General features: G+C 36.8%; 1 protein-coding gene across 1 annotated transcript in view; it reads left to right on the top strand.

The window, feature by feature from the left end:
• The first annotated feature begins 206 nt into the window (after positions 1–206).
• LOC102809874 (uncharacterized) overlaps positions 207–22272 on the top strand; it is a 35410-nt gene continuing 13344 nt past the window's right edge. Inside the window, exons 1-12 of the mRNA XM_085494427.1 lie at positions 207–420; positions 1727–3023; positions 3835–3980; positions 5123–5286; positions 6197–6277; positions 9602–9754; positions 11546–11675; positions 12449–12646; positions 14792–15040; positions 17235–17463; positions 18256–18412; positions 18807–21028. Of these exons, the coding sequence (XP_085350553.1) occupies positions 349–420; positions 1727–3023; positions 3835–3980; positions 5123–5286; positions 6197–6277; positions 9602–9754; positions 11546–11675; positions 12449–12646; positions 14792–15040; positions 17235–17463; positions 18256–18412; positions 18807–21028 (5098 nt within the window). The 5' untranslated portion in view covers positions 207–348. The remainder of the gene's footprint in view (positions 421–1726; positions 3024–3834; positions 3981–5122; positions 5287–6196; positions 6278–9601; positions 9755–11545; positions 11676–12448; positions 12647–14791; positions 15041–17234; positions 17464–18255; positions 18413–18806; positions 21029–22272) is intronic.

Raw genomic sequence — 22272 nt, 5'->3', positions numbered from 1 at the left:
TTTAGCAATATTTAGATTGGATTATTTATAATGAATTAAATCTTTAATAGAACTTGAATTCAACAAAAATTTAAGTTAATTATAGTTTATTTACAAACTGATTATTAATCTACCAAAACCTAGCTAGACCCAGAATGCAGCATTAGGAAGACATAAAACGCAGTGTGTGATTAGTCGCAACAAAAAATATCCTCCAATCAGATACAGCCTACTGAAACCCTTTTCGTTGAGTATTTGGCGGCCATTTTAATTTTTTGTAAAGGAAGCTAAGCTTTGCTTTGCCGAGAACGGTATATTCGCTCGTATTTCTGTATTTTGAGCAACACTGCAAGAATGAACTGACTGAATATGGAGGAAGAAAGAATATTGAAGGCTCTCAAGGAGGGTCAGTCGGTGTGCGATGTGCTGGAAGACGTCAAGGTTCGTTTTACTTTGGATTTTGAACTTGTCAACAAAGAATTGGTTTATAATAGCGCAGTTCGATAACTCGGAGTTCCTAGATGTTTTGAAATATTTTTGTTTTGGTAAAAAAAAACATTTCTTATATTTGGAGATTTTGAAATATACTCTGTATTCACCTTCAATTCAAACATCACTGAAATAAAGTGCATGATGCTGTGACAGGAACAGTGTTGGCTGATAATATGATTAATGAGAAGGGGCCGTAACGTCTAGAAATCTCAATTATTATTATTATTTGGAATAGGAATACCATATTCCCCCGCTTTTATTCAACACAATTTCGTAGTCTATGTGTACAGTATACATTGCAATCGGATTAGCCAAACTGTAGCCCTGAATATTTAACATAAATAATATTAATAATACATGTACTAATTCATAAAATTAATATTAATAAATGATAAGTCTTTCACTAATTCCAAAAAAGTTCTGTGGGTGTGTTTCAGTGAACAGTTCACTAACGAATGTAGATATCAATTTTTCTGGTAACCTTATGGTTTCATGTAGGACTACATGAGGTACATTGTAAGAGTTTCATGGGGCCCCTCACCCATAACTGGTTCTGTTTTGATGATCAGCTTATTACATCTGCTCATGCCATGAATCACATGTTGGCTTACTTTTGAGACTGGTATCTATTACATTTAAAGTAAAATACCCACACAACAAAATTACATTCTATCATGGAGGAACGTATTTCTGCCAAGATACATGTACTAAGCGAAATGCCATCTTTCATTAAAAGGTGTACCGTAGGTTCAAATATTAAAATGGGGGAGTAGTCACCTGCGCATGTGTCAGGTGGCCATAGCGTGTCATTGTTTATAAACAAGCGTCTACCCATGAGCCATTGCGTTTTTAGCGTGTGTTCTTTTGCCGCTTGGGACTCAATTCCCGCGTGTGTGCAGGTGACAACCCTCTCGCTTTAGGCAAGAGTTCCTTTTGTACACCCTAACCCTAACTCTAACACTCACTCCCAGTTACCCAATTCATTTGTATATGTCCCCTCCAGATAACTATAGATGTCCTTAGGAGGGGGCATGTACAATTAAATGAGGAGTGCTGGAGGGTAGGGTTAGGGATGGGGGTACAAAAGGAACTCTTTCCCCAATCACAAACAAAAAATTTTGGATTAACACCTCTGTTTTTCCTCCACACTAACCAACATCTACTGACTTCCTGTTCTAGTTCCTCTTTGAGAATTATCATTCAGATTGTGATAAAACATGCAGCCTTGTAAATGAGCATTTATCTTTTTTGCCAGATGTACCTGGGACCAGTGATACAGAAGAAAGTGGCGAAGAAGGAATCTGAAAAATATGGTGTCTTCAGTTTAAAAGTACTCCGGCACTGTGTTCAACTATTAGCTGCCAGCACTGATGATCTTGATGACGTGATTGAAATGTGCAGGCTGGCTCATCAGTGTACGTCTGTTCTTTCATTCGGTAGTACCAATCCTATGTTGCTGGATAAGTTGTTATTTCATGTTGTATTACACACATATAAATATCAACGCTACGATGATTGTTTAGAATTTTCCTCGCATCTATATAAACAGCTTTGCTGCAGCCGAGATGAAAATCCCGACTGTGGTGGTGAAATTGATAATATTGCTAAGCAGTCTTTTAATTGTGCGTGGAAAGCAGCCATTGATATTGAAAAGTCACAAGCCGGTGATGCTTTGACGGGCGTGTCTGTGATGGTTCTCGAATTCAGGACTTCGGCTGTGCGGTTTGCTCTACTGAGCACTTCTGAAGTCAGCTGGGTCGTGGAGCAAGCGTCAAAAGCCGTGGCCCAATTTATGAAATCAATGCAGAGTTCACATACTGTGCTCCATAAATGTTACAAGACTGTTTTTGATAATATGCTTGAGAAATTTGAGCACCAACTACAAAGAGGAACCCTTGGGGAAATAGACATTGTAGCCTTGATGAGATGGACAATGAAATGCACAGATTGTATGTACTCGGTAGGGTCAACAAAAACTGCATTAACGTGGCTCGGGAACCACATGAAACAAATTTACAAACTTTGTACTGCACAACCACTGAAGACGTCATTGCAAATTTGTAGTGATATTTTACATGCAAGTTTAAATCTTGCTTTGGACAAGTTGCCGGATGCAGAAACTATATCGCTACTGCAGTCTATTTACACAGCGATGAAGAAATACAAAAGTATCACCCCTGAAATGTTTCAAGTAGTTTTACAATCTACAGACCTGCTTCGTAAAGTTATCTCAGAAGGCCTGAACTGCAGCGACCATCTCTCAAAAAAGTCAACCGAGTTCTATCAAGAAATCATCAAGTTATTCACCTTGTGCGTGGATGTCCATCAACGAAATAAACAGATTACGGAATCGAGGTCTGCTCAACAGCAGGACACTAATAAACAAATGCTATGTCTTGATTTAGTTTATCAATTACTGCTTCAACAGCTGCCCACCAAACTGGATTTGTATTCGTATTGTTTGCCAACTTGTCATAAAACGCTGGATATTATATCGACTGTTGCCAGTGGAGAAGGCGGTATGTTGGCAGCCAACGAAAGAGCACAATTTGGTAAGTCGTACTTCAGGTTCAGCGTTCCCTCTACATGCAAGTCTGAGTCTTATTTTCAGGAAATGTTCTCAGCTGCCAGAGTGTGTCAGTCAGCTGCCTAGGTTTGTCAGTCAGGTGCCCAGGTTTATCAGTCAATCACCCAGAATTCTCAGTCAGCTGCCCAGAATTCTCACTCATGGTGTCCAGGCTTCTCAGCCAGTTACCAGCGAAAAGGTTTAACTTTAATTTCATAATTTTTGCAATAAATTGTACTCCAAGGCAATACATGTATTAGAATATTGAGCTAAAAAAGTTTTGGGGTCACCAGCCTTTTTTTGGAGAAATTGATGGTTGTATTTTGGTGGAAAGTCACAATTTTGACAGTATTATAACACTTTTACCACAGGTTCCTATGGCAGAGATATTATGCAATATCTCAAAATCTAGCCTGGTTACATAGGCTGAAAAAATCATATATTGTTAATGATGGAGTATTTTTTGTTCTGAATTATTTAAAAAATCTGGGTTTTTAAAAGTGTCAAAAAATGCAATTTTTCTTTAACATTGTGTTCTACGGAATTGTTCTAAAAATAGCAATTTTCAAGAAATAGTAGGACACGTTTCTCATTTACCATGGAACGTTAGCTTCATGATTGTACATAATAAACTAATGAACATTGTCATGCGATTTATGACCAATTTTGTCAAAAATTATGTCTAGGCTTCTACCTTAATTATTATTTATTAGGGGAGAATATAGCTTATTTTTGAGTTTGCATGATTCCAGAAAGCATCAAACTTAAAAGTTGTTTACTCTCTATTTTCCCTATAGGTGTGCATTGTTACAATCTTGCTGTTGTACTATATAAAGATAGAAGATATGTTGACTGTTTACCATTATTACTGTTGTCATGCCAACAAATATACGAGTACTGTAGTACAAATGATGATAGGTTGGATGAGAACAGAGCAGATAAAGTAAGTCACATAATGTAGTGTTGAAGTGAAATTATTTTTTCGCTTCGCTATTTTTGCTGAAGGAATGATCCAAAAATCCAGTGAATATACCTTTTTTCCTATATTTTACATTCAAATTTTTAAAAATCAGTGAAAATGAATTTCATACAAAACATCCAAAAAGTCTTTTCAGGGAAAATTAATTCCAGCTAAAATCAAGCTGAATAATCTTTTACAGTATCACCGTAAAATCTGTATTAAAAGCTGCATCTCTAATAAAAGTCGCACCCAATGTTTTTGAATAATTTAGAATAAAAAATTCATCATTTCTCATAAGTGTAGATGCTCTAATAGCAGCCGCACCCCTTCTGTTGCATTGTACCATTTTAATAGAAGCCGCTGTGTTTCATACAGATTTTACAGTAATTAATATAGAATAGTGTATTAGTAGGTATGCAATGGTTCAGATGTATAAACTTGATGACTGCTGGCTATACCTAACTGTTGCTGGTGAAATTACTGCTCAGCCGTATGCCAAAACGACTAACTTTTCAGTCATTTTCTGCTTTTAAAATTTTGAAAATCCAATTTTACTCAATAGTATTATTGGTTGAAGTTGAAGGACCATAAGAATTTGAAATATACAAAGTACAAATTGTAATTAGCCATTTTGTGTGTTGAGCTGTTTTTTGAGGAATCTAGTCCCTCGTCTAAATGACAAAAAACAAGAAAAATTCTAGGAATGAAAAAAATAAAAAAGTTTTGCTGCAATTAATTTTTCTTGTTTTGTAACAAATTTGTTGATGTTTTTGATGAATAAAATGTAAAATATAGGAAAAAAGGTATATTCGCTGAATTTTACAGTACAATAAGCGTATGAAGAGCAATATTCAGGGCAGCCTTTTTGCCAGCCACATTGTAGACAGGCACTCCACATTTGATTTGAAAAATTTTGACTGAATCCAATTTTGTTTACCAGTAAATTACAGAATAAACATAAATAATCAGAGAAAATTGATTGTAAGTTTTTGGTTACAGATTAGGAACTGCTACATGTATATCTTTCATTTTTTTAAGTTTTTAGACGTGCGTTTTCTTATTTACTGTCTATAATGTTGATTCAGAGATACAGGTTAACAAAACAAAGAATTTTCACCCAACAGATGAAGTTGAGAAAGAAATATGAACTATTGATTGACTGCCAAAGAAAGACTGAATCTTCTGAAGATGCCATCAAAACGGCTGTGTCAGCAATATCCTTATTTGGACATTCTGTGAAGAACTTTGTCGTAATGTTCGTGAAGGCGAAACATGATTTGGATCTCAGGTGAGAGGAAAGATGTAAAGTTGTATTGGGCCATTCCAGTTTATATCTGCACCCCCCTGTTGATGAGCTTGTGTGTTTACTTCATACAGGGTATAATTTCCATGGGTGTATAAGTCATTCAAAGTTTTATTTCCAAATCACCATTCACCATACAGTAATGGAAATCCAAAACTATAGTTCCTACTTATGGTGTTGATGAGTTCCATTGTGCCACCATACAGAGTAGGATTTCCAAATATAACTCATCATATGCTAATTTACCAAGTTCAAAATTTCCAGGAATTTTTTTTCCATACTCGTCTGGATTTCCAGATTCTGTTTCTCCATATACATTTGGAATTCCGGGGTATTTTCCCCATGATACAGTGCTGGAAATCCGACCACATCAACAGGGGGGAGTGCAGATATAAACAGGAATGGCCCATTGTTGGAGAAATGTTTGTCTGAGGACTTTGACTTGTCAAATTATGGATCGCTTGCAATGTGTACATTGTGTGAAAATACATTGCAGGGTTCTCCCCAGGGCATTATAGAGTAGGGGTTCCCAACTGTTAAAATTTATATTAAAGGGCGGCAGTTGTGTCGCGTCCTGTTAGATATGGGACTCATAGTGACGTATATAACACATGTAAAATACATTGTTTATCTACATGAAATTCAAACACTCGACGACCACCGCGCTTTAACAATAGAACCAATTTTAGCATAACAAAAAAAAAAAAAGATTACATTACGTTTCATTAACATATACTATTGTTAAGCAAATACTGTATGCAATTTTTCCTAGGAGAACACTATTGTTTACCTGAAATTTAAATGGGTACAGCATGACGACCACCATCTTTTATAAATTTTATTCAAATCTTACTATCTCCTCCCATCTGTAATAAATATATTTAATTATTTTCAGCACACCTACTCTAAAGGATTACCTTGACAGTGATTGTCATGATGTCTATCAGTTGGAATATGAAGTATATAAAGAACAGAGGTAACAATTATGTAGCAGTGTGTAACTCCAAGTGTTCTTCCCAGAAATTTAAATCATTTACATACTAATATGCATACAATTTGCATAATTATTTTAAACAAATTGTGATGATCAACACAATTGCACAATACACAATTATTCACCTACATTACATTACACTACATTACATTACATTACATTACATTGCATTGCATTGCAGTACATTGCAGTACATTACATTACAGTACATTACATTACATTGCAGTACATTACATTGCATTGCATTGCAGTACATTGCATTACATTGCATTGCATTGCAGTACATTACATTACATTGCAGTACATTACATTGCATTGCAGTACATTACAGTACATTACATTGCATTGCAGTACATTACAGTACATTGCATTACAGTACATTACATTGCATTGCAGTGCATTACATTGTATTGCAGTACATTGCAGTACATTGCATTGCAGTACATTGCATTGCAGTACATTGCATTACATTGTATTGCATTGCAGTACATTGCATTACATTGTATTGCATTGCAGTACATTACATTACATTGCAGTACATTACATTGCAGTACATTACATTGCAGTACATTACAGTACATTGCATTGCATTGCAGTTCATTACAGTACATTGCAGTACATTACATTGCATTGCAGTACATTACATTGCAGTACATTACATTACATTGCAGTACAATGTAGTACAGTACATTGCAGTACATTGCATTGCAGTACATTGCAGTACATTACATTGCAGTACAGTACATTACATTGCATTGCAGTACATTGCAGTACATTACATTGCATTGCAGTACATTACATTACATTGCAGTTCATTACATTGCAGTTCATTACATTGCAGTACAGTACATTGCAGTACATTACATTGCAGTACATTACATTGCAGTACATTACATTGCAGTAAATTACATTACATTGCAGTACATTACATTGCAGTACATTACAGTACAGTACATTGCAGTACAGTACATTGCAGTAAATTACATTACATTGCAGTACATTACATTGCAGTACATTACAGTACATTACATTGCATTGCAGTACAGTACATTACATTGCATTGCAGTACATTACATTGCATTGCAGTACATTGCATTACATTACATTGCATTGCAGTACATTGCATTACATTACATTGCATTGCAGTACATTGCATTGCAGTACATTGCAGTACAGTACATTACATTGCAGTACAGTACATTGCAGTAAATTACATTACATTGCAGTACATTGCAGTACAGTACATTGCAGTAAATTACATTACATTGCAGTACATTGCAGTACAGTACATTACATTGCAGTACATTGCATTACATTACATTGCATTGCAGTACATTGCATTACATTACATTGCAGTACAGTACATTACATTGCATTGCATTGCAGTACATTACATTGCAGTACATTACATTGCAGTACATTACATTGCAGTACATTACATTGCAGTACATTACATTACATTGCAGTACATTACAGTACATTACATTGCAGTACATTACATTACAGTGCAGTACATTACATTGCATTGCAGTACAGTACATTACAGTACATTGCAGTACATTACATTACATTGCATTGCAGTACATTGCAGTACATTGCATTGCATTGCAGTACAGTACATTGCAGTACAGTACATTGCAGTACATTGCATTACATTGCATTGCATTACATTGCAGTACATTACATTACATTGCAGTACATTACATTACATTGCAGTACATTACCTTACATTACAGTACATTACATTGCAGTACATTGCATTGCAGTACATTGCAGTACATTACATAGACTGGCGCAGTCAGAGCGATTAATTTGTTTTTGTAGTTTAAATAAAATTAAAAAAAAATGCAAAATGGAGGTGTTAGCACGAAATCACCCCGACTGGTTTATTCTGCAGGAAATTCATTGCTATTAAATAGTCATGATGCCTACAAGTGGGCGCGGAAATACGTACAGAATTAGGTCAACATGGTAAAGGTCACACTGCAGACCTAACATGGCGGCACGTTGAAATTTGAGTTTGTCGTAGTCGTCGTTTCTAATTCATCACAATGTGTTAAAAAGTAACTCGTACTAGTCGTAGAATTAAAAAAAAAAATCAGCTGCTACAACAAGCCGACGTCTTCTCAGTCAGAGGTCAGTTTAAGAGACGTTGTGATTGGCTTAGATGATTGTCAATTAGGACACATTAACATAATTACCCGTTGAAAGATCGACGGGTTCCTGCTGTGTCGATAGAGGGCCATGCAGAATAAACCAGTTGGGGTGATTTCACAGTTACAGGGGATTTCACGCTAACACCTCCATTTCGCGAATTTTTTTATTTTATTTGAACTACAAAAACAAATTAATCGCCCGACTGCGCCAGTCTACACATTACATTACATTACAGTACATTACATTACCTTTTATTAAATCAAGAATGTACAACTACACACAAGTTTCCAGTTCTCAGAAATTTATTAGATTGGTACATGTACAAAGGGGGCGCAGTGGTAATAAATCACTAAGGCAGTATCAGACCAATGTGACAGGTAAAACATTGCAATGTGATGGTATTGTCATGTTTTTGGAAAGAACACTGACATCTATATGAGAGTGACTAAAACTGGTCATCTTGAACATCTCCCCTCTCCCATGCAATATTATAGTGCTCCATATGTTATTTTATATGTAACTTGGTCGCCATGTTTGAACATGCATGGAAGTCTGGTGATTTAGTTGTCCAATGTACACAGTTAGCAGGGTTCTCCCTTGGGCAGCAATAGACCCAAATTAGCATACTAATATCAGTCTTTAACATATCCTATTGTTATGTAAATTAGCCAATACTACTGTAAAATGCAACTTTTTAGCTAGCATGTAATATTAGCTAATTTAGCTACCGGTAATCTGTAATTTCGCTAATTCAAGATGTAGCTAATTTAACATAAAGTATATTCTCACAATGAGATACTGTAAAATGACTAATTTTCACTGGGTTTAAATTTCACTGATTTACCATTTCAGGCATATTCAGTTGGTTTTAAATTCACGGTTTTATTATTTCTATGCTAAATTTTACATATTCACTGGGTTTTAATTTAGCGCATTATCCAGTCAGCGAAATAAGCAAAATTAAAACCCAGTGAATAATTAATCATTTTACAGTAATCACTTTAGCTAAATTAAGATTCTGTTAATTCATGCCAAGAGTCAAATCTGCTAAAATTGCATGCAGCTATTTCAACGTGTTCTACAGTATTTTCTGGGGGAAAACACTAGTTAGCTGTATGACCAATCCAGTTACTTTATTTCTTTTCCTAGTTACGATACATCAGTGGAGCAGTACAGTGTGCTTCATGGGTTATTAGATATCTATAATGTCAGCCACAATAACAAAGAACAGAGAGCTTACTACTTACTACAGTTATCTAAACTTTCATACCAAGCTGATATGGTGTCTGACAAGTCAGCTAAGTAAGTATAAAAAACAAGTTTTACTGGTCTCTGTATACCAAAGACTTTTGTGGAGTGAAAAAGACACTAGGGTTGAAGAACTCAAATAGTTTCTGTAACCATACATGTACTTTATTTTCACTTGAAATCTACTGTGAAATACTTTATTTTAGCTGGAATTAATTTTCGCTGAAAAGACTATTTGGGTGTTTTGTATGGGATTTATTTTCACTGAATTTTGACAAGTTGAATGTAAAATGTAGGAAAAAGGGTATACTTGCCTGATTTTATTTTTCACTGAATCATTCCTTCAGCGAAAATAGTGAAAATTAATTCCAAGCGAAAAAAAAGTATTTTACAGTATTTTTGCTGGCAAGATGAATCTGCGAAAATAAATTGCAGTGAAGATGCATTTTATATCATATATTTTGCATTCAATTCATACAAAACAGGCAAAATTTAATTCCAGCTAAAATAAAGTAATGTCATTTAACATGTAACTGATTGGTTGCTAATCCATCTTGCACTGAGCGCTATATGTGAACTGTTATTTGATGCACACGGACAACTGGAAGATTACTGGATACCTGATATATGTGGCATAACTAGTGTGTGTATTGAGCATCCGAAAAATTGAAGGTTAAAATCTTGTGGTTGGCCCATTCAGCATAGTACTGTAAAATGCTTTATTTTAGCTGGAATTGAATTTTGCTGAAATGATTTGGATGTGCTATATGGAATTTATTTTGAATGTAAAATAGCGGGAAAAGGGTATATTTGAGCAATTTTCGGTGAATCATCCCTTCAGTGAAAATACCCCACGGTAGCAGAACAAATCCAAAGCAAAAATATTTTACAGTTGTTTTGACAATATTATAAATTGCTTTAATTTCTAGAGAGAGGAAATACCCTTGTGTCAATGAAAATTGTATATTTTTGTAGCATTGAAAAATTTGTCTTTCAGACATTTTCCTCCACGAAAGCTATAAAATTATCGAATCTGGAAAATTACCAGCAGCGAAAATTGTAGTAGTACTTTAGTTTTAGTTTTATGCACTAGCCAAGACTGTTATGCTAGTTTGAAGAATGGCGATCTGTCAAAGGGCACCCTAATGTCATTGAGTCTGTGGGATTCACTTTCATTGTTGGTTTTTGAATTATGATGTGTAGATATTATATGTATATATGCTGAGATGTAAATGAGAGATTATCTGCTATATAATTCTCTATTTGCTCTAATACCTAAAAACAAAAATTTGCGTTTGTTGAATATTGAGTCTTTAAAGTATTACTTTTTTTACCATAGAATGTACGTGCCTAGTAATTGAGCAAAAACAGTGTATGGAAATTTTTTGTTTATGTACACATTTAATGGAAATTTGATTGTAATAGCACAAATACAATATATTATTATACATTTGTCACTGTAACGCCATAAGATACAGCATGTCATAATTTTACGGGGTATTTTCATCCTACCGTATTAGGAAATGCGAATTTCAAATATGGAATGATTATGCACGTAAGCGTTCTCTAATAATAAAAACAAACAGGCCTGCCACCAGGGTTTGATCGGTCTCCACACAAAGAAGTTTGCAGATTCTGTTCATTCCCATGATGTATCCTAATAATAATAAGGTTATTAAGAGGTTGCCTTAAAGTATGCACTCAGACAGTACGCCGTCGCGTCCCATACTTCCACTGTACTGTCTTCATGCATACTTTGAGGTATCCTCGTAATAACCTCATATTAATCAATCATTCAAAATACTGGTAATGTGTTTAAAAAAATTATTTACTTGATTTATTCAGTGAAATGCATGAATGCTGTGAGGAAGCAATGAATATCTTAGAAGACATTACATCTGAGAGTCAAGATGATAAAATACTAGATTTACTCGCTGTAGTTTATGTATGGAATTATATTATACATCAAACTAAGGTAAGACTTAATTTTGATTGGTGGACGTGTCATACATGTAAATATGCAAATATTTGCTAATGATATTCAAATTAGATGAAAATGAACCCAGTCTTGATTTTGATTGGTGGACAAGTCATAAATATGCAAATATTTGCTTATCATATACAAATTAAATGTAGATGAAAATGAACCCAGTATTTTTGATGAATAAATGTTTAACATTTTCTCCACCAATTCCCTCTTTTTATCACAAATTCACAATTTATAGTCTGCATTTTTCTTCAGAAAATTGGACAACAATAACTGATGAAAGTTGACTCAAATTTTGACTGTTGGCTTCAAAATTAGGGTTCATATCCAGAAGTATTGAAGAATATATATAAAAAAAAAGTAAAGAAAATTTAGGGTAAAAAAAGTCTTGTGGTAAAAGAGGTAATCACAGGGAACAGGGGTGCAGCGCCCTCATGCCATGGCTGATCCTCTGGCAACTATAACATTCTGATTGACCAGGGATCACATGTGGCCACAGTCTTCAACTGTGACCTGTCTGATAGTAATTTTGGCCCCAAGGATCCCATAGAATGCTCCATTTTAACTTGGAATTATCAAAAACTCCACACCCTGGTGGGGAGAACCGTATCTCCCCCCCCCCCTCTTAATGGCGCCGCTGAATTGCAGTGCTCCCTCTTGCAGTTTTTTTTTAGAAAAACCCCTGGGGTTATGCAAATTGGTCTATTCTCGTTTTTGATTGGTGGAGACCTGTAACAAATGATTTTGTCTCTACATTACAGTTTATGGAAACCAATATCATTGATGAGACAACTACTGATGTGATTGACATTACATGTGATATTCCGAATGAAATCCATCAACACAGGAATCTAGATAAAGCATTGGATATATGGAAGAATTGTAAATCACACTATGTGATGGAGGATACATGTGAAGCCATGACAGTACTGTCATCAATATATAAACTATCACAAAGGGTGAGTCATCGTAATTTGTACAACTGTGATCATCGGGTAGCGCGCTCAATTCGACCATCCCACTTATCGTACTGTCTGAGCGTACGTTAGCCCTGGATCTCATCGCGATATTTATGTTCAGTCACTGGCTGTCTGCTCAAATACTGTAACATACTGTAGCTGTAATAAATTCCCGTTGAAAATACTTTTTAGGTGTTGTGTATGAAATTTATGGTATATTTGCTCGATTTTTATTTTCGCTAAATTATTCCTTCAGCAAAAATTAATTCCAAGCGTAAATAAAGTACTGTAGAATACTTTATTTTCGCTTGTAATTTATTTTCCCTATTTTCGCTGAAGGGATGATTCCGTGAAAATAAAATCCAGCGAATATACTTTTTTTCCTATATTTCACATTAAACTCGTCAAAAATCAGTGAAAATAAAATCCATAAAAAATGCCCAAAAAGCCTTTTCAGCGAAAATTAATTCCAGCGAAAATAAAGTATTCCACAGTATTCTACTGTACAGTACCGCCATGGATCCTGATATAGAAAAATAAAGTGAATATACAGCAAATTGATGTGCACTGTTTTTGATTGAGCAGACGCAAAAAAACAGTAACTGTCAGAACCTTGATTTATCTGTAAAAATCTCAAATTTGATGTAATTTGCATAAGTTGTTGAGTATGGACAATCAGTTAGAATGTAAATAACGTCCACTCTGACAACGCTGTGCATCCAGGGCTAGGCGTAAATTAACTTCCATGCTGTCTTTCAGCTGGCTTTGCCTTTTCACAAAAACTCGTAATTTTTAAAGCGAGTATACTTGTTATAAATAATTTCAGCATGTTTACCTGTTACTGATGCAAGACAGATTATGCTGCTCAGTTTAGAAATGTATCAGTTTTGAAAGCATGCTTAATGGTACGTTACACTTGTATTTTGTTAAAAGTTGCTTTGGGGACTATCATGTGAAAATATTTGAAAATATATTTCAGAGCTATGTCATGTTGATATGGGTTCCATGCGACCCATTCAATACATGTGCAGAACAATGTTTAGGCCAGACTTTTATTATCCATTGTTTCGCGAACCTGCCGAATGAACGTGAGCCGAAAATGAAATAAAAATATTATTTTATTTCAGCGTAATTTTTCGCGCCCACCGACTTGTAAGCGCGAAAAAATGCTAAAAAAATATTATTTTTATCTTCATTTTTTTACCGCCTGCTGCATAACAAATCCAAGATGCATTTTCGTGGCAGTATCATGATCAAAGTACCGAAGTCTCGCGCAGATGAGAAACAAGGTTATACATGGAATAAAATTTTATTTCATTTCTTCTCTCCGATCAATTATCTCACTTACAATTCTTTGAGAATCACACAAATCTGATGGGGAAAAAAGATTTAACTTTATTTTTTTCCCCCCTCCTCAAAAAAATTGCCTTATAAAAACTCGCAAAACAAGGAATAAAAAAAAGTCTGGCCTTATGTGAAATTCTTGTAGCATAGTGACTAGCGATTTTTATTACATTAAAATACCAGTGAAAATTAATGCTTTTACAGTAGGCTGTTTTTCTGGGGAGAATAGTGCTTTATACTCAAAAACATTTACCATGCATGTCTTGATCATAAAAGCCTTGACTTACAACCAATATTTCACTATAAAAAGGCGTGAATCCAAGCAAGCCATAAAATTCACACCATACTACTGTAGAATACTTTATTTTCACTTGGAATTAATTTTCGCTATTTTCACTGAAAGAATGATGAGGTGAAAATAAAATCCAACTAATATATCGTTCCTATATTTTACATTCAACTCATCAAAAATCAGTGAAAATAAGTTCCTTACAAAACACCTAAAAAGTCTATTCAGCGAAAATTAATTCCAGCTAAAATAAAGTATTTTGCAGTAATCATGTAATATCTTGTAATTTATTTTCTACTCAGGAGATCTACTCCTTAATATGACATGTTCGTGTACAAAACTCAACACTGGGGTGCAGATAACAAATGGAATCGCCCATTACAGCTCTGAAGCTAAGGGAATCAAACACAGCCACCTAGATATTAAGCAATTGTGATAATGAGTAAACCCCCCCTCCCCAAGATGGTTTCCACTTTTGAAGATAGTACAATGTAATCTTGTTTCTTTCATAGGAGGTGCAAGTCATTCATTGTTTACAGCTGCTTGGGAAGTTTGCAGCCGCTGGCAAACTCTACCACACTGCCACCATGGCTTACGCCGAGGCAGCCAAGTTTATCAGTTACCATGGCAACCTGTCACATGCGCATACCTTGCTTGAACAAAGTAAATCCAACCTGTCTTTCATCTATGACAATTCAGTAGGAATGGTAGAGCTGGTGTATAAGATATCTTATGGTTATTATTTGCTGTATTCCAAACAGGTAAGTGTAGGGAAAGCCTGTCATCTGTTTGGGGTGGGGTGTTATTTCTTTATTTGTCTAGCCATTCTTATCTTCAGATCCATAAAAGATCACCTGTCTGACAATAATACAATGTGACTCGAGCACACCATTACATAAAGCTAACCTAAGGCTATCCTAAGGCTATCCTCTGCAATCTACGGCTATCCTCTACTATCTACGGCTATCCACTGCTATCTACGGCTATCCTCTGCAATCTACGGCTATCCTCTACTATCTACGGCTATCCACTGCTATCTACGGCTATCCTCTGCTATCTACGGCTATCCTCTACTATCTACGGCTATCCACTGCTATCTACGGCTATCCTCTGCAATCTACAGCTATCCTCTACTATCTACGGCTATCCACTGCTATCTACAGCTATCCTCTGCTATCTACGGCTATCCTCTACTATCTACGGCTATCCTCTGCTATCTACGGCTATCCTCTGCTATCTACGGCTATCCTCTGCTATCTACAGCTATCCTCTGCAATCTACGGCTATCCTCTGCTATCTACGGCTATCCTCTGCTATCTACGGCTATCCTCTGCAATCTACGGCTATCCTCTGCAATCTACGGCTATCCTCTGCTATCTACGGCTATCCTCTACTATCTACGGCTATCCTCTGCAATCTACAGCTATCCTCTACTATCTACGGCTATCCTCTGCAATCTACGGCTATCCTCTGCTATCTACGGCTATCCACTGCTATCTACGGCTATCCTCTGCTATCTACGGCTATCCTCTACTATCTACGGCTATCCTCTGCTATCTACGGCTATCCTGTGCTATCTACAGCTATCCTCTGCAATCTACAGCTATCCTCTGCAATCTACGGCTATCCTCTGCTATCTACGGCTATCCTCTGCTATCCACGGCTATCCTCTGCTATCTACGGCTATCCTCTGCTATCTACGGCTATCCTCTGCTATCCACGGCTATCCTCTGCTATCTACGGCTATCCTCTGCTATCTACGGCTATCCTCTGCTATCTACGGCTATCCTCTGCAATCTACGGCTATCCTCTGCAATCTACGACTATCCTCTGTTATCTATGACTATCCTCTGCTATCTACGGCTATCCTCTGCTATCTACGACTATCCTCTGCTATCTACGGCTATCCTCTGCTATCTACGGCTATCCTCTGCTATCTACGGCTATCCTCTGCTATCTACGGCTATCCTCTGCAATCTACGGCTATCCTCTGCAATCTACGGCTATCCTCTGCAATCTACGACTATCCTCTGCTATCTACGGCTATCCTCTGCTATCTACGGCCATCCTCTGCAATCTACGGCCATCCTCTGCTACCTACGGCTATCCTCTGCTATCTACGGCTATCCTCTGCTATCTACGACTATCCTCTGCTATCTACGGCTATCCTCTGCTATTCTCTGCTATCTGCGGCTATCCTCTGCTATCTACGGCTATCCTCTGCTATCTACGGCTATCCTCTGCTATCTACGGCTATCCTCTGCAATCTACGGCTATCCTCTGCTATCCTCTGCTATCTACGGCTATCCTCTGCTATCCTCTGCAATCTACGGCTATCCTCTGCAATCTACGGCTATCCTCTGCTATCTACGGCTATCCTCTGCAATCTACGGCTATCCTCTGCTATCCTCTGCTATCTACGGCTATCCTCTGCAATCTACGGCTATCCTCTGCTATCTGCGGCTATCCTCTGCTATCTACGGCTATCCTCTGCAATCTACGGCTATCCTCTGCTATCTACGGCTATCCTCTGCTATCTACGGCTATCCTCTGCTACCTACGGCTATCCTCTGCTACCTACGGCTATCCTCTGCTACCTACGGCTATCCTCTGCTACCTATGGCTATCCTCTGCTATCTACGACTATCCTCTGCTACCTTTGGTTATCCATGGCTAATCTTGGCTCGCTGACAAAATTAGCATGCATAATTTGCACTGTGTCATTTTTGTTCCACATCAGTACTTAGATGTTTTCCCAGCACTGACAGTGGATTCTGTATCAGGAATTGCCTTAGAGAAATAAATTTATTCACTATATCGATATCGAACCTAGTCTGAAACAGGGATTTGTTTTTTGGATCTGTCCATTATCATTTCTTGCACTCAAATGTTAATTCAGCCAAATACAAACTGGGGCTATGTCATTGATAAAGACTCATTTTTTTTTTTTTCAAGTTTTCAAGTCTTGAGAGACTGCTGCTAGAAATAGAAGAGGACAGTAACTTGGAACGATCTCAACGCTGGGCATATCTCTTGAAAGCTGAGTGTAAAGAATTACGCTGCAATTACATCCAGGCTACAGGAGTGGTGGGCGAGACACCGCAGGAATTAGAATACGATGTGATGAGACTACGACAGGGCGTGGAAAGTCTTACTGTCAATATGTGTACTGGAAATAATAAAGGTGGGTGGTCGTGTTGCTGTGTCTATTTGCTTCATATTTAATCAGGGAATGGACATGAGCCTTTGATGGAATGGGATTTAAATTACTTGATTCTGTAATGTCATGAACCTTTAATGTCATTGGCCTTTAATGACCTAAGCCTTCAATGACCTGAGCCTTTAATGACATTGGCCTTTAATTACCTTGGCCTTTAATGACATTGGCCTTCAAAGACTTGAGCATTTAATGTCATTAGCCTTTACTGACTTGAGTCTATGACAACTTGAGCCTTTAATAACATAAACCTTTAATGACTTGAGCAGTGTGCCCTCTTGGCCAATGACACATCCCTCACACACACATATTTGATATGATGCAACTAGTTGTACCAATTTACTAGCCTGTCATTGGCGCAAACGAAAATCCTACATTGATATAGTAATCTTAAACTATAGTTATAAAATTTGTAATTTAGTAAAATAAAGTTCACATTCTATAAACAAAATAAGTACAAAAAGAAATACAAAATACAATAAATACAAAAGAAATCAGAGGCCATACAAATTTTTGTTTCTGTCTCAAATCTTCTCGAGGACTGATCTCCCCTGCAGTCAACAAGCTGGCTCGACTAGATTTTCAGGGATGCCATTTTGATTCAGAATTCCTACAAAATCAGTACTGTACATGAGCCTTTAATCATATGAGTCTTCAACAACATGAGTCTTCAACAACACGAGTCTTCACTGCGCGAGTCTTCAACGACATTTGCCTTTAATGATATGAGCCGTCAACAACCTGATCCTTTAATTGCAGTTGAATGGGGTGTTGATATGTGGTCAGTGAGGTATGCATTGCTGCAGTCTTTATATCAAATTGGCTATCTGTACAACATACAAGGCGCTTACAGAGAATCAAAGTGTTATTTATTGCAAGGATTACTGATATCGGATAGACTGGCATTACCAATTCGGTGAGTACAAACTCAGTGTGTTTATTAAGGTCATTACTGTAGTTGGAGTCATACAGCTGAATAAATGGTGTTTCTGCTAGCATAGACTTAAAGCGGAAGGGTTGTCACCTGTGCGCACGCCGGAATTGACTCCCAAGCGATAACAACACATGCTAAAAATGCAAAGGCTCATGGGTAGATTTGTAAACAATGACGCGTTATGGCCATCTGACGCATGCGTACGTGACGACTCCTCCCGCTTTAAAAGAATAACGTAGGTCAATCAATTCAATTTGCTTTAGATATGCATATAAACCCAAAATTGGTTTTGTTGCACACTGAATCATTAAAATATGACTTATTTTTTTACTAAGAACGTTGAATTGTGATCAGCTTTATTAATATCATCCCATAGGTGTGTTCATTTCCTGGTGGAACTCGCTATGCTGTCCTCCCAAGCTGGTAAAGCAGCCAATCACAATTACTTACTGAACGCCAAGAACGCCATCTCTGGAAAATCACAGTGCAATGCTGATACGGACGAAGACGATGACGATGACAACTTCATCATCAGTAAACCGATATCTACGTTGAATGAGTCTTCTGACGATGGGAGTAATCAAGATTTATCGCCATCGCTAGAATGGTCTCCAGTTTTGTCAGGTGATGTCATCGTCAATCGGGTACAGCTACTTATGTTATCTGCTTACATCGATTATTTGAAATTACGACAAAATGATTTGGCGATCAGGAAAGTCTTCAGTGACGCTGTTCTGTTAATTGATCATAGCTATGCCGTTCTGACTGATACCTGGGACAATATTGTGGGGAAAAAAGATAAAAACAAAGGAAAGGGCAAAAAAAAGATTGAGGGAGCTGTGCATGGTAATTTGTATGTTGATCCGATCATTGATGTACATCTCCGACATGCTGAGATTTGTAGGATTGATGGTAATTTAAATAAAGCTGGGGAGTGTGTGAAGAAGGTAGAAGAGCTCTGTAAGTTGAGTCCAACTGGGTTGCAGGAAGCAAAAATGCTGTTCCAGAAATCACTTGTACTCCTTCAAATAGAAGCTCAGAAAAATGGATGCTCTGTTCAGGAGTTGTTGGCAAATGTTTGGAAAATTAAAACTCAGCAGTCTGCGAACACTGAAGAGGAAGATGATTTGGATGCAATTACTAAGAAATTAGAGGAATGCTCGATCAACGGTACTGATCCCAATACGAAAATGAAAAACAAAGTGAAGATGATGAAAAAAACAGAAAAATTAACTTCAAAGAAAAGTATTAAAATTCTTGATGATGCTAGAGATACCATGGCAACGGGAGGAGACACAGAGTTAGATGGTGAACCAAACACGGTGTTAAAACTATCATCATTTGATATTGGTCGACTGGAGATGCTCACTCAGAGTGCAAAAAAGATAAGCAGCAGTAGTAGACAAAATGCCGCTCGAGCACAAGGGTCGAAAACTCTGCATCAGTACGTCAGTGAGAATGAGGATTTCATTGAATATTCACCAACAAAAATAATAGTCGAACACAATGGGAGTACGGAATATGATTTCCAGACTACTGATGAAACAAAACCAAAAAAGAAAACCAGGGCTAAGACACGTAAAAAGATGATTGAGTATAGTGCATCAGATTCCGAAAACACAGAGACGTGCGAGAACGAGAAGCAAGATCAAATGAAGAGACGACCCACAAGATGCAAGGTCAAGCCGCGTAATAATGATACCTATGAGCATTTAGATTTGGAAAATAAAGCTGTGAAAATGACAAGCAAGCAACGAAACGTAGCAAGGAGTTGCAAAGTGGTGATTGACATTCACAAGGATGAGGTTGAAAAAGATAAATGTTCAGGGGGTCGAAGTCGAAGAAATGCAAGAGGTGGAAGCAAGGACATGAAGGAAAGTTCAAGAAATACGAGGAAAGGTAAAACTTTGAAAGAAGTTTGTTACGAGGACGAGGATGAGATGTTGCATGATGGGAAAGATGTTTATGATCTTTCTGATTCTGAAAGTGATGAAGCATGGCAACCAGAGAACAAAAAACAAACTAGACGTAGAAACACAAAATCATCCAAGAAAAGCCTAGAGGTGGAAGATAACAGAGTGACTGTTGAGAGGAGCATGCCTGCTCGGCGGGGAAGACCGCGGAAAAATGTGACAAAAGAAGAAATTGTATTAGAAGTTCCCAAAGAAAAAAGAAAAGGGAGAGTCAGAGCAACAAGAACTGAGAATGTAGAAAGAGTGAGAGATGAGGGTGGCCATGGAAACGATGATTACCATGATGAGGAGGATGAGGTGCTGGATCTGAGTATGGATGATTTTAACAGAAATTCATCAGGAATAGAGAGCCCACAGTTGTGTACTAGTCTTCATAGGAAAAAGCTATCCTGTATTAACATTGAGAATGAATTGAGTCAAGTTCTTCTAACAGGTTTGCAGGGATGTTATCTCTCTGATACAAATGATTTACAACTTTGTCCTCTGGACAATGATGCGGATGATGAGATTGATGATATTGAGCTTGTCAGAGGGAATGATAGTGATATTGAAGCCGATAATCATTTAATATTGCCAAAGAAAAGAACCTCAAAATGCAGACAACTTAACTCAGCTGCGATGACAAGTAAGTACGTATTTGTTTCTACTATAGGGTTAATTTACATTTTCACTATATTTGTACGTTTTTTGGCTCTGTTCGTATTATACGCCTTCACGTTCACGCAGTTTAATACATGGTTCAAAATATGAAATTCTGATGTGTAATGATCATTGACACTTTTATGTGCCATACAGAAAACGTTTTTTTTCAAGATGACTGAGCTCTCTATTCACTGCTGATGGAATGTCATTGTTTTGGAGACTAAAATTCCTATTTATAATCTGAGAGGAATCTAATAAAATAATACATCCTGAATATGAACATTGTGTCCTTACGCAGGGAGAATATTTTCCTTCATACATGTAACTTTGGGTAAAAGATCTGCACTTTAGTGCAAACGTCAATTTTGGGCCAATGATGTATATTATTGTATCTTTAAAAAAAGACAGGGGTTTACTCTAAAAGAAAAATCATCATTTTATTATTCACATTTCATGATGTATCAAAAGAAGACGTGCATTTATTGATGGTCACTTTGGGTTTAAAAAATTTTGTTGTGTGGAAACTGCTTGCAAAATAACAATTATTGCATTCATTAAGTATAGGGGTGTTGAAGTTTAATAGTCAAAGAACGACAGGGATTTTGTTTGGCAAGGGGCCAGAGTTTGCACTAGTGTCTCGACAAGACGAGTCCCACTTACAAAATTTTAAGAAATTGAAATTTGACCCTGGATAACTTTATTAGAGATTGGACCCCAGCATGCCTGAAAAACTGGGTCCCTCTTCAATAATTGGAGTCCGGGAAGCAAAATATGGGGTTAACGCAATCTCTGGCGAGGGGTCAAATGGTATATATTTGACAAACATTTATTTTTTTTTGCGTTTTTTAGTCCCTCAAAAATATTTTATTTTTGTGTATTTCATTTGTACCACTCATCGGCCACTGTGAATGAACAGTTACCATATTCACAGTTAGTCATTTTTGAACTCTGTAGCTACTGAAAATCTGTTTTAACTCCCTGGCTATTACAAAACTTTAGTTTGAACTTCTAACTGGTACAGTTTTTACAAATGTTCTACTAAATTCATTTATTCAGTGGTTCAATTATTTTTCCCCAAAAATGGCTTTCTGTGTTTACACAGAGATCATGTGACTATACACGTCCATATACACACTATCTTGTCGATTTCATACCCACTGTGAAATAGGCTTTCCATTAATATATAGCTTTGTGTGGTTCAGTAAATATTTTATATGAAAACATCAG

This window comes from Saccoglossus kowalevskii, chromosome 20 (assembly GCF_978046115.1).
Source record: "Saccoglossus kowalevskii chromosome 20, keSacKowa6.1, whole genome shotgun sequence".
Lineage (NCBI taxonomy): Eukaryota > Metazoa > Hemichordata > Enteropneusta > Harrimaniidae > Saccoglossus > Saccoglossus kowalevskii.
The sequence above is the reverse complement of the archived record's forward strand: the minus strand, read 5'-3'. Positions and strand labels throughout refer to the sequence as shown.